At 36.7% G+C, this 13,482-nt stretch overlaps 1 protein-coding gene across 33 annotated transcripts in view; it reads left to right on the forward strand.

Moving 5' to 3' along the window:
* Nucleotides 1–13,482, forward strand: part of SEC31A (SEC31 homolog A, COPII coat complex component) — a 72,420-nt gene that overhangs the window by 3,983 nt on the left and 54,955 nt on the right. For 29 of the 33 annotated variants that reach the window (XM_058722070.1, XM_058722048.1, XM_058722073.1 and 26 more), the window contains exons 2-5: nt 8,135–8,217; nt 8,883–9,006; nt 10,858–11,056; nt 13,242–13,337. In XM_058722070.1, the coding sequence (XP_058578053.1) occupies nt 8,139–8,217; nt 8,883–9,006; nt 10,858–11,056; nt 13,242–13,337 (498 nt within the window). In that variant the 5' untranslated portion in view covers nt 8,135–8,138. Of the gene's footprint in view, nt 1–8,134; nt 8,218–8,882; nt 9,007–10,857; nt 11,057–13,241; nt 13,338–13,482 lie in introns of those variants that run through there. The other 4 variants (XM_058722042.1, XM_058722046.1, XM_058722045.1 and 1 more) reach the window with 2 other exon arrangements.

Here is a 13,482-nt window from a genome sequence, read left to right on the forward strand (position 1 = left end):
ATATGTTTAAAGTGGTATAAACAGTTAAGAGATTATTTAGATAATTGTGTATTGGATCATTAGGGTACTTACGAAGGAACTGGGACTTGAACTTGTTATTAAAGACAGTTGGCTCAGAGGAAGAGGACATTTCATATATAGAAAATAGGCCTCTTTTTCACTTCTTAGAAAATTGAGATTTTGCCCTTTTTTTCAGAATAGTCTTAGGAAACTAGATGTATGGTTTTCTTGGTTAATCTCATGATAGTAATAATTTTAAAAAGTAGTTAGCGTATTAAAACTCATGTTAACCTACGTGCTGGGCACTGTGTTTGGCCTCGTATTTCAAATATATTATCTCATTTAAGTTTCACAACATCCCATGAAGCAGTCTCTTTTGTCCCTATTTTACAAGTGGGGCTCAGAGAGGTTAAACAGTGTGTCCAAAGTATCATAAGTAGCACAGCCAATAGTCAAATCCAGTGTTGACTCCAAAGGCTCTACTACTTTTTTATTTTTTATTTTTTATTTTTTTTTTAATTTTTTTTTCAACGTTTTTTATTTATTTCTGGGACAGAGAGAGACAGAGCATGAATGGGGGAGGGGCAGAGAGAGAGGGAGACACAGAATCGGAAACAGGCTCCAGGCTCCGAGCCATCAGCCCAGAGCCTGACGCGGGGCTCGAACTCACGGACCGCGAGATCGTGACCTGGCTGAAGTCGGACGCTCAACCGACTGCGCCACCCAGGCGCCCCGAAAGGCTCTACTACTTTTAACCACGTGATGCAACCTCCTAATCCACTCTTGCCTAACGTAGCACAGTTTCTAAAATACGTTCCTGCTCTCAGTGTCCTCCTGCATCCTAGTTGTTTTGTCAGTATTTCTTCTAAATGTTAGTATGCCTTCTATGATTAAAATCGAATACCTGAATTTGTTAAGGTAACAAGTAAGAGCTCGGACTCTGGAAGTAAACTTCTGAGTTCCAGTTTTGGCTGTGTCCCTTGCTAGCACGTACAAATTATTTAATCTTTCTGTGCCTTCATTTTTATCATCTGTAAAATACTCTTCATGTATAAACAATTTGAACATGTAAGACCCAGGGCATATCGTTAGTCTTGGGCCCTCGTAAGGAAACTACTGGAGGATGAACTTTATTCTCTAGCAATGAATGAGAAAGCTGGCAAAAGTACTCTTGGAGAGAAATGAATATATTTAACTGTAAACCCGAGACTAAAACAAAGGTGGGAATAAGGAAGAAAGAATAAAGTGTATATGTTCAATATCTGATAATGTAGGAATTCATTATAAAACTAAAAAATTAAGAGAAGTGGGAAGAAAAATATTGGAGGTAGAATAAGTTAATGGGTTGCCTCATCTGTAATAGCTGGGAGTCAAAGGACGTTATTTAAAGCTGACAAGTCAGTTAGTGGAGGTATAAGCATATTTAACAGTACAAAGGTAAACACCGAGAAAGATAATACTATTGACTGTAATAACTGTGGAGTACAAGAGGGGCAGTAAGATTATGAAAACTGATTTCATTAGTGCTCACAGTAATTACGGTGTAAAGAAATAGAGGATTAATGGTACTAAATAATACTGGTTTTTTTTTAATGCTTATATATTTCTGAGAGAGACAGGACAGAGAGCAAATGGGGACGGGCAGAGAGAGAGGGAGTCACAGAATCTGAAGCAGGCTCCAGGCTCTGAGCTGTCAACACAGGGCCCAAGGCAGGGCTCGAACTCACAAACCACGAGATCATGACCTGAGCTGAAGTCGGACACTTACCTGACTGAGCAACCCAGATGCCACTAAATAATATTGTTTTAAATTATTAAGATAGAACCAGAAGTACTTATGAGAACAAAAATACAAGTCATCCTAATTATCAGAAAATTTATAAATACACAAATATGGACAACAGGGAAAGTACATTTCTAAATTATAAAACCAAACATAGCAAAATAATATAGAACTAAGCAATCATACCTGTCAAATCAGGAAGAAAAAACTTATATCAGTAAATTTTATATGGCCTTATTAGCTAATCTATTGAAAAATGTTTAAATTGGATCACTAAGCAAAATCTGAAATTTTTTTTTTTTTTCTGTATTGAAGACAGCCAGTGAAAACAAAGGGGCTCAAAACTGAAAAGGGCAGAGGCACCTAGAAGACTCGGTTGAGCATCTGACTCTTGATTTGGGCTCAGGTCATGATTCTTTTTTTTTTTAATTTTTTTTTTCAACATTTTTTATTTATTTTTGGGACAGAGAGACACAGAGCATGAACGGGGGAGGGGCAGAGAGAGAGGGAGACACAGAATCGGAAACAGGCTCCAGGCTCCGAGCCATCAGCCCAGAGCCTGACGCGGGGCTTCGAACTCACGGACCGCGAGATCGTGACCTGGCTGAAGTCGGACGCTTAACCGACTGCGCCACCCAGGCGCCCCTCAGGTCATGATTCTAGGGTCATGGGGGATCAAGCCCTGTGTGGGGCTCCATGCTTATCTTGGGATATTCCCGCGTGCGCTCTCTCTCTCTCTCTCTCTCTCCCTCCCTCCCTCTCTCCTCCTCCTCTCCCTCTTCTCCACTCCACCCCCCTCCCCTCTCCTCACTCCCACACAAGCTCTCTTTATTTATTTATTTAAAAAAATTTTTTTAATGTTTATTCATTTTTGAGAGAGAGAGAGAGACAGAGTGTGAGCAGGGGAAGGGCAGAGAGAGAGGGGGACACAGAATCTGAAGAAGGCTCCAGGCCCTGAGCTGTCAGCACAGAGCCCGACACAGGGCTCAAACTCACAGACAGCGAGATCATGACCTGAGCCGAAGTCGGGTGCTTAACCGATTGAGCCACCCAGGCGCCCCTCTTTATTTATTTAGTTTTGAGAAACAGTGTGAAACGTGAGCAGGAGAGGGGCAGAGAGAGAGAGAGGGAGAGAGAGAATCCCGAGGAGGTTCCGCACTGTCAGCACAGAGCCCATTGCTGGGCTCAGTCCCACAAAGTGCGAGATCATGATCTGAGTTGAAATCAAGAGCCGAATGCTTGACTGACTGAGCCACCCAGGTACCCCTGATATGGGTCTTAATATGAGATAAAGTGGAATTCAGACCCAAAGCCTTATTTAAAATGAAGAGCAATACTATACAAAGCTATAAATGTGTATTTGACAATGAACATTTAATATTATGAATACCTGTCAACCAAATAACTATGTGTTAAGTAACAAAGCAACTTTCGGGAGATAACAGGAAAAATAAGCACAAATACATTAGTAGTAGTGACCTTTAATTCACTGTTCTTGGTCCGGGACAGATCAAATGGAAAAACAGTAAGGCTGTAGACGACCTAAACAATTAAGTCAATAGAGTAGATTCGATTAATATATATTGATCTTGATCCTGAAAACAGAGTACCTGTTCTTTTTAGATCTCATGAAACATTTACAAAACCTTCTATATAGGCCCCAAAGAAAACTTCAATAAATTTTAGAAAGGAGAGATACTATAAAAAACAATCACAATACAGTAAAAGACCCTTCCACTTGCATATTAAATTCAGTCAACTCTTGGATCAATGGAGACTACAAATGGAAATTGCAAAATATGTAGATGACCATAGTGATGAAAATACAAGAAATACATGTAATCTAGCTAAAGCATTACTCAGAGAAAATTCAAAGCCTTAAATACTTACAAAAAATAAGTAACAAAAATGAGTGGGTTAAGCATTTAACTTAGAAAGTTAGGAAAAGATCTAAGTAAATGAAAAGAGAGTGGAAGGAAGGAATTAATACAAATAAAAGAAATTGATGAATTAGAAAACAAAAAGGACTACTAGACTACTAAATTGGCTGTTTGAAAATAAACAAGTCACTAGCTAAGCTGATCAATTACTAAGAGGAGGGTAGGGGGAAGCAAAACACAAATATATGTAATAAAGACTAGTAAACATAAATAGCATAAATTAAAAGAATCGTGAGTCTGTGTTGTTCAAGTCTGAAATAATGAGAAAATCTGTAAAGAAAAAAAATTAAAGGATTATCATAGGAAAATATAATTTACAAAAATGACTTTGTATAAAGGAAATTCAAATAGATCAATTTCCATAAAAGACCTTCAAAAGTACCCAGCCCACATGTTTCATGAGAGAATTCTGCTAAATCTTTGAAGAACCAATAATTCCAATGCTGTTATTAAAGTTGTTTTAGAGCATAGAAAAAGAAGGAAAACTTTTTTTGTGACTCAAGTGTTATGACATTGGTATCAAAACGTGACAAAGATTGCACAAAAGAAGAATAGACTCAGTCTCACAACTCTAGAAGCAAAATTCTGTTAAACAAATGGAATCTAGCAACACGTTAGTAGAAATACATCATGAGAAGTTTATTCAAGGTACAAAAAGATGGTCCATATTAAGAAATCTGTTAGTATAATTTGTTTCAGTGATAGACCTAAGAAGAAGAATCTGTTCATTCTGATTACCTAATAAAAAGCGTTTGACAGAATTTAATACCTGGTCTTTATAAACAGCATTGAATAAAACAGTAATCGATGGCTAATTTCCTTACATTATATATATTTATATCTATATGTGCATATGTATGTGTATTTCAAATCCTAAAGTCATGCTCCATGGTGATATAGTAGGCTTTTCCACTAAAGAAAGGAACAAGAAATCCCACTGTTATTGCTACTGTTTAATATGGTAGTAAAAATACTATTAGCCTTTGTATAACAATAACAAGAAGACAGTCTATATAATAGGGGTGGATTAGGGGTGAGCCACATTTACAGACAAACCAAAACATAAAATACTTGGGAATAAACAAACCCAATATGTCAAAAAGCTTAAAATAATACTGAAAGATAAAAAAAGAAGACTTAAAAGGCAACATGTTCTTATTGGGAAGATTCTGCATTATGTCAGTTTCTCCATAAATTTATTGTTATTTTTAATTTTTTTAAATGTTTATATTTGAGAGAGAGAGAGAGAGAGAGATCATGAGTGGGGAAGGGGCACAGAGAAAAGGAGACACAGAATCCAAAGTAGGTTCCAGGCTTTGAGCTGTCAGCACAGAGCCCAATGTGGGCCTTGAACTCACGAACCACAAGGGCAGGACCTGAATTGAAGTTAGATGCTTAACGGACTGAGCTACCCAGGCGCCCCTGACCATAAGTTTATTAATTTGATGCAGATTCAGGAAACATATTAACATTCTCTTTTTTTCTGGAATTAGACAAGAACTATTCTGAAGTTTATGTAGTAAAATAAACAGTAATAATAGCAAAAAAAAAAAAAATAGGGTGGGAGAAAAGCAATGGGTAGAGGTTATTGGAATCATACTTCTATAAAGCCTTAGTATTTAAAACAGTGGAGTGCTAGCATGTAAATAAACAGCAGATGGACATAAGGAATGGAAATCCAGAAATAAACCTAAATATATACAGGAATATAAATCCTAATCTACATCATAATACCTATAGGAATATAAGCCTAAATATAGGAACTTAGTACATGATAAAAGTGATTATCTTAAAATTAGTAGGAAAAAGATAGACTTTTCAATAGTTTTGTTGTAATAAAAAAATAAACTATGAACATACATCATATACCAGGACCTGAGTCAAAATTTAAAAGAAAAGCCACAAATGAATTTGCCTAGAAGAAAAATATGGGTGAATTTCTTTATAACCTTGGCATGCAAAAGGCCTTTTAGTTAATCAAAATTCAGAAACCATTTTTTAAAAAATGATAAATGTGACTACTAATTCATGGTACCTCCATACAATGGAATATTTTTCCATGATAAAAAGAAATGAATTATCAAGTCACAAAAAGACAGGGAAGAATTTTAAATGCCTGTTGCTAAGTGAAAGAAGCCAATCTCAAAAGGCTACATACTATCTAATTATAACTAAATGACATTCTAGAAAAGGCAAAAGTATGAGGAGAAGGAAAGAGATCAGTGGTTGGCAGGAAGGAGGAGGAGGGATGGGGAGAGGAGGGGGATAAAGAGGTGGAACACAGAATTTTTAGGGCAGGAAAACTTCTGAATGATACTATAACTGTGGGTAGGTGGATATGTGTCATTATTCATTTGTCAAAACCCAAAGAGTATACCCTAAAGTAAACCGTGGACTTTGCTTGATAGTAATACACCAACATAGGTTGGTTGTAACAAATACACTACTGTGGTACAGGACAGTTTTATGGTGGGAAAGGCTGGGGTGGGGGTGAGGGGAGGGGGATGGGGGAGAAGGTAGAGAGGTATGTGAGAACTCTATACTTTTCACTCAGTTTTTCTGTGAACCTGAAACAGCTCTGATAAATCTATTTTTTTAAAAGTCAAAATCTTGGGGCGCCTGGGTGGCTCAGTTGGTTAAGTGTACAACTCGATTTCGGCTTGGATCATGATCTCACAGTTCATGGGATCAAGGTCCAAGGGATTCTATCTCCCTCTCTCTCTGCCCTGCCCTTCCCCTGCTCATGTGCGCGCTCTCTCTCTCTCTCCCTCTCAAAATAAATAAACATTAAGAAAAAGAATCAAAATCTTGTGAAAGGTAAGAAAAAAAATCGTAACCAAAGTAAAAAAATAAAGTCTGACAGACAACTCAGTAGAAAAATAGGCAAGAAGTATAGACAAGGATAGACAGAAAAGGTGTATTATGGATGGCCCATAACCTTATAAAAAGATGCTCAACATTATGGTATCAGAAATGCAAATTGTAACTACTTAAGTGTAAACATTGTTCATCTATCAGTAAAAATCTAAAAGTGTTCCTCTTGTAAGGTGGTAGAGGGTGTGAAACAGTATAGTGATTATGGAGAGCAACTTGACAATAACCATCAACGTTACAATTGCATTTATCTTTCTTTTTAAGGTTTTAAATCTTATTTTTGAGAGGGAGAGAAAGTGAGCATGAGTGGGGAAGGGGCAGAGAGAGAAGGAGGGAATCCCAAGCAGGTGCAGAGCCCACTGTGGGGCTCGAACTCACAAACCCATGAACTGCGAGATCATTACCTGAGCCACAATCCAGAGTCTGCCGGTTAACTGGCTGAACCATCCAGGTGCCCCAGAATTGCGTTATCTTTAACCAAGCAGTTTTGCTTCTGGAAATTTATAGCTATCCTGGCCCATGAATGGAATAACATGTCCATATGGCTATTTATTTCAGCATTGTTTGTAAAAATAGCAAAAGATTAAAAACAACTCCAGTGTTCACCAGTAGTGGACGAAGTAAGTAAATTATGGTACATCTTACAGTGGAATACTGTGCCATGTAATATATTTATGTACAATAACAAAAAAATTTTTTAAAACTACAGCACAGTATTTTTCTACCAAAGTGACTTTAACAGAAAATAAATAAACTAGTGGTATATGGAACCGTAGCTTGGAGTGACTGGCTATTTAAAATTTCTGCTAAATTTATCTTTAAAATCTGTGATGTTACTACATTCTTCTCTGAAATTAGCCTGTTTTAATTTAAAATTAATTTCTAAAACTGCTCTTGCAATTTAGTAATCCTGCTTTCAGAAGATGTACCTTGTTTATTGCGTGCCTTCTCTGGCCCCTTCTCTGTACCGCCACCCATCCTTACCTGAGAAGTATATTGTGTAGCAAAGTTAGTCCCTCACTCTATTGTTTTCTTTTTTTTTTTTCCAGACTGATTTTTTAGTTGAAGGACTGTAATTTGTAAACAATTCGAAAAGCCCTGTATTTGTCTCAATATAATTTAACAAGTTTTTCTTCTTTCTACTATTGAACATTGCTGACAAATGATAACGAAACCAGTTTGATTTATTGGCATTTGAACATTCTAATGATGTAGTCATTAGTTAAGTGTATTTCTATGTAAAAAAAGTCTATGTTTTTTTTTTTTTAATTTTTTTTTTTAATGTTTATTTACTTTTGAGACAGAGAGAGACAGAGCATGAACGGGGGAGGGTCAGAGAGAGAGAGAGGGAGACACAGAATCTGAAACAGGCTCCAGGCTCTGAGCTGTCAGCACAGAGCCCAACGCGGGGCTCGAACTCACAAGCCGTGAGATCATGACCTGTGCCGAAGTCGGACACTTAACCGACTGAGCCACCCAGGCGCCCTTCTATGTTTTGACATGTTCAGTTTATTTCTATATAAAATATTCTCTTTAGCAGGATGAAGTTAAAGGAAGTAGACCGTACAGCCATGCAGGCCTGGAGCCCTGCCCAGAATCATCCCATTTACCTAGCTACAGGTAAGTTCAACAGAGAGAACATAGTAGGAGTCACTTATTTCTTCTTTTCCACATTTGGCCTATCCGCGCCTGTCCTTTTGAAATTCATATTAAGCTTCATCTCCTCTAGAAAGCCTCTCCTTCCCTAGCAGGATACCTCCATCCTCCTTGTGAACTGCGTTCAGTGACCTTCCTCTGTTTCCTTAGCACCTTGTTCATTATAGCATTAATCATCATATGTTACATTTATAGTGTGTTCCCCACTTCATAAGAGTTCTTTCATCATTATTCCTCCAGTGTTAAGCACGATAGATAACATGTTAAAAAAAAAAAGCTAAGTATTGATTTGAATGAATGAAGAACAATTTTGATGCTAGCATTTTTATATGAAGAGTTACATCATTTGTAGCTGTAAGCGGACATTGTAAATAATAAACATCTACATGTTTAAAAAATTACCTTCGCTACCCACTCTTAGAAGCATTATCTCTAAGCCTTGTGTCAGAATCTCATTGCTGTAGTAATTTAAGCATCTGTTCAATGGCACATATCCTGAGATTTTAGTCACTAATGCAGCATTCATGAATGAGATAATTGAAAAACATGCATTTAATTTCTGTTTTGTATGGTTTTCTCCAAGTCTTTTATTTTTGCATGTGTACTCACCATAAATGTATTTTCTATAGGAACATCTGCTCAGCAGTTGGATGCCACATTTAGTACCAATGCTTCCCTTGAGATATTTGAATTAGACCTTTCTGATCCATCCTTGGATATGAAATCTTGTGCCACTTTCTCTTCTTCTCACAGGTATGAGGTTGATTAATCTTAAATTCACATTATTTGTGGTTGTGATTATTATGTTGTGGTTGATGCCTAATTTAGCTATAAATAGGGTATTATTAGAAACTGCAAGGAATACCATCAATTACATGAAATATTTTGAGGAAAAGTATATGAGTGGATTTCTATTTTTTTTTTTTTTAATATAATTTATTCTAAAATGGGCTAAGATAGAGTGTATAAAGTGTGCTCTTGGTTTTGGGGTAGATTCCCGTGGTTCATTTCTTACACACAACACCCAGTGCTCATCTCAACAAGTGCCCTCAATGTGCATCACCCATTTTCCCCTCTCCCCCACCCCCATATCCACCCTCAGTTTGTTCTCTGTATTTATGAGTCTTTTATGGTTTGCCTGCCTCTCTCCCTATATGAGTGAATTTCTGTGGAAGTAAAAGACTTTTTTATTGCTGACCGATGTGCGGGATAGGAGGGAAAGGCTCTTTTCCAGTAGTTTTTTTCCTCATGATACAGTAGACATACTTTCTTTTACGTTCTTTATCTCACCTGTTTACAAAAAAAGGGTAAGTATGGTCAAAAAAAGGAGTGGTTGGATAATATTAAGATGTTGTTAAGATAATATTAAGATGTTAATAGGATTATCTCTGAATGGTAGGTTATTTTTATTTTTTCCTTGTACTTATCTATATTTAAAAACATTTCGCAGAGATTTTTATTGACATGATTTTTGATACAGTGTTATTTGGATCGCCTTTCCAAGTACTTAACACCCCATTGTAATGCAGAAAAAGAACCCTTTCATCTGAGTAGTAAAATATGCTTTATTGTCTCAGTAGTTTGGCAGATTTTGGTGAAGAGATTGTACCTTAGCTAACATAACTTCACATAGCTCAAATCATGAAGTCTCAATGGACCTCTCATCTTCAGAGCCTTCCTCTGTGATGGGAGCTTTAGATGCATTTTGTCTATCAGGTTTTCTACTCACCACCATTTGTTTCATTATATACCTCATGCCACCTTCATATTTCATCTCCTTTCAAACTATAATCTTTTATTGTCCACCAGTGGGGGCACTTGTCATAATAGACATAATTTTGATGTCATTTTTCCACTGTCATAATACATGACTTTTCTTAGAAAATTTCAGGGGCGCCTGGGTAACTCAGTTGGTTAAGTGTCTGACTCTTGATTTCGACTCAGGTCAGACCTAACAGGTCGTGAAATTGAGCCCCGTGTCAGGCTCTGCACTGACAGCATAGAGCCTGCTTGGAATTCTCTCTCTCCTCTCTCTCTGCCCCTTCCCTGCTTGTACTCTCTCTATCTCTCTCTCTAAATAAATAAGTAAACTTAAAAATTCACACACACACACACACACACACACGTAAAGAAAATTCCATATAACTCCTTTAACACCTTTACTATTTAACAGACCACTTGTCAGTGAATACTTCTGTAATCAAACAATATCAAGGGAAATGGTTATTAGCTCTATTTTACAGGTGAACTAAAAGCAGCTTAGGAGGATTAAGTAACTCACCCAGGGTCTCACAGTTTCTAAATGGTAAAACCATTCTTAAGCCCATATATTTTGACACACAAATCAGGTATACTTTGTGATAACTATATTACCTCTACCAAAAAATTTTTACTCTTTAAGATTATAAAATCAAATATGCACATATGAATACAAATAAAAACTAAAATGCTATTTCACCAAGTCATGCACAGTTACCAGGAATAGAGGAAAAGCAGTGTTTTTAGATTATTTATGAAAACATAGGAATTAAATATATAATTTCAAATTCTTTTTTATAGTTATTTGACTTAAAAAATGAGTCATTTACTCATTTTCTCTTAAAGGTACCACAACTTGATTTGGGGGCCTTATAATATGGATTCCAAAGGAAATGTCTCTGGAGTTCTGATTGCAGGTGGTGAAAATGGAAATATTATTCTTTATGATCCTTCTAAAATTATAGCTGGAGACAAGGAAGTTGTGATTGCCCAAAATGACAAGCATACCGGCCCAGTAAGAGCCTTGGATGTGAATATTTTCCAGGTTAGACTTTTGACATTTATTCATAATTCTTGAGATATGTGCTGCTTATTTGAAATAAGAATATGAGGGGTGCCTGTGTGGCTCAGTCAGTTAAGCGTCCGACTTCACCTCAGGTCATGATCTCATGGTTCGTGAGTTTGAGCCCTGTGTTGGGCTCTGTGCTGACAGCTCAGAGCCTGGAGCCTGCTTCAGATTCTGTGTCTCCCTCTCTCTCTGCCCCTCCCCTGCTCACACTCTGTCTCTCTCTGTCTCTCTCAAAAATAAATAAACATTAAAAAAAAAAAAAAAAGAATATAAATCTACTATGCCTCAGTCTTGGAATTGAAAGCTAAAAATGTATGCCTGTGCAGGTTGATGAGTGAGTGTATTTTTTTGAAGAATGGAGGGTTCAGAGTTGGGATCAGGGTAAATGATAATAATTCTATGGAGGGGATAAGGCTGATGGGTTTAATTCTACAAATCTGGAGCTGTAATGCCATCTGAGGATATTTTTTATTAAACATTAGGAGCTCCAGAGGTTGGAAACAATGACTTTTAAAAGTTTGTGCTAGTTCAGCATTAGGCTAGTGCTGTGGTGTCTGGTTAATCCTCTGTTTTATTAATTGAAAAACTTTGTATTCATGACAGCGATTACTGCTCTATCAAATAATTAGAAAATTACACAAATACAGTGCAAATCTAATGGGTAGACAAGAGTTAGTCTACTGTTGCCATCATAAGCATTACTGAATATTAACTATATAGATGTATTGGTTAGTAAAGATCTTGAATTAATAGGATAGTAGAGCATAACAACCAAAACATAAATGTTATCTTAAGAAAGTTTAAAATGGGGCCACTGGGGTGGCTCAGTGGGATGAGCTTCTGATTCTTGATTTCAGCTCAGGTCATGATCCCAGGGTTGTGGGGTTGAGCCCGAGTTGGGCTCCACACTGCGTGTGGAGCCTGCTTAAGATTCACTTTTTCTCTCTTTCTTTCTCTCTCTCTCTCCCCCTCTCTCTGCCCCTCTCCTCAGCTCATGCTCGCTCTCAAATAGAAAGTTTAAAATAGTTATTTTTCTTGTATTATAAATAGGTACTTAGGATACAGAAATACAGAAATCCAAACTTCATTTCTATAGTTTATGGTACCTACTCTTTAGGTTAGATAGCTAGTTCTTTTGCTAATGAAACAACTGCTGATTATTGGTTAGTGTGTTGTATTATAGGTGACTACAACCATAGAATTCCTCTGTTTCCATAGTTACATGATGGTCGACCAGGGAAGAATTTATACTAAGAATGAATAATAAGGGATGAAAGTCAATATATGAAACTCATTATCTTTCTGTACTTCCTATCACAGTTTTAGGGTATTGTTGATCCTTAAGGTATGCAACAGAGATAACCTAGAAATACTGCCACCCAGAACAAGATTGAGTGTAAATGAACTAGCAGTACATGAGGATTTAAGACAAGAGACACGAGATTTTTGTAGCCCTGTATTGGTCCGGCTCCAGAAGCTGGCTTTGAGGTATCTGTAGATAGATGCTGTTATTTTAGGATTCAGTTATTGGTCTGAAAGCAATAATTGGTTTTGTCTGTTTTTGCCTTTTACAATCAGATCCCCTTCTAGGGATGCAGAAATGATAATCCCCATATGGTTGCATGATTGTTTAAGAATTTATCCATATAATTATTTTTTTAATGTCTTATCATGTCAGTAGACATGTTATCTTGTGAATGAAGTAGAATTTTATAATACACATCTCTAAAACATCATTGCAGTTTCATGGAGTGCCTCGGTGGCTTAGTCAGTTAGGCATCTGACTTCAGCTTAGTTCATGATCTCTCAGTTCGTGAGTTCAAGCCCGCATCAGGCTCTGTGCTGATAGCTCATACCCTAGAGCCTGCTTCAGATTCTGTGTCTCTCTCTCTACCCTTTTCCTGCTTGTGCTCCATCTCTCTGTCTCTCAAAAATAAATACACGTTAAAAAATTTTTTTTAATTAAAAACAAAAATACAACACTATCACAGTTTCAGATTATTATGCATAGTATTTAGGAATTCTTGAGTTCTGCTTTTTTTAATTAAACAAAAGTCGTGTGCCCTAAAACTCCTAGATCTTTCCATCTCTGAACAGTTAATTCTGAGTTCTCTTAATTATTCTTAAATGCTGTTTAGTTATTAATTATTTCTTACTGCAGACTAATCTGGTAGCCTCTGGTGCTAATGAATCTGAAATCTACATTTGGGATCTCAACAATTTTGCAACTCCAATGACACCAGGAGCGAAAACACAGGTATTGTGTTGATTTTAATGTAATCAAAATAACCAAAGTCAGTTCTTCAACACTTATTTCATTTTTTTCCACACAAAATATATTTGTTTAAAATCAGTGTTGTTATTGATTTTCCTTAGGTATTGTAAAGTACAGTATTAGTAAA

The sequence above is a fragment of the Neofelis nebulosa genome, chromosome 3 (assembly GCF_028018385.1).
Source record: "Neofelis nebulosa isolate mNeoNeb1 chromosome 3, mNeoNeb1.pri, whole genome shotgun sequence".
Classification (NCBI taxonomy): domain Eukaryota; kingdom Metazoa; phylum Chordata; class Mammalia; order Carnivora; family Felidae; genus Neofelis; species Neofelis nebulosa.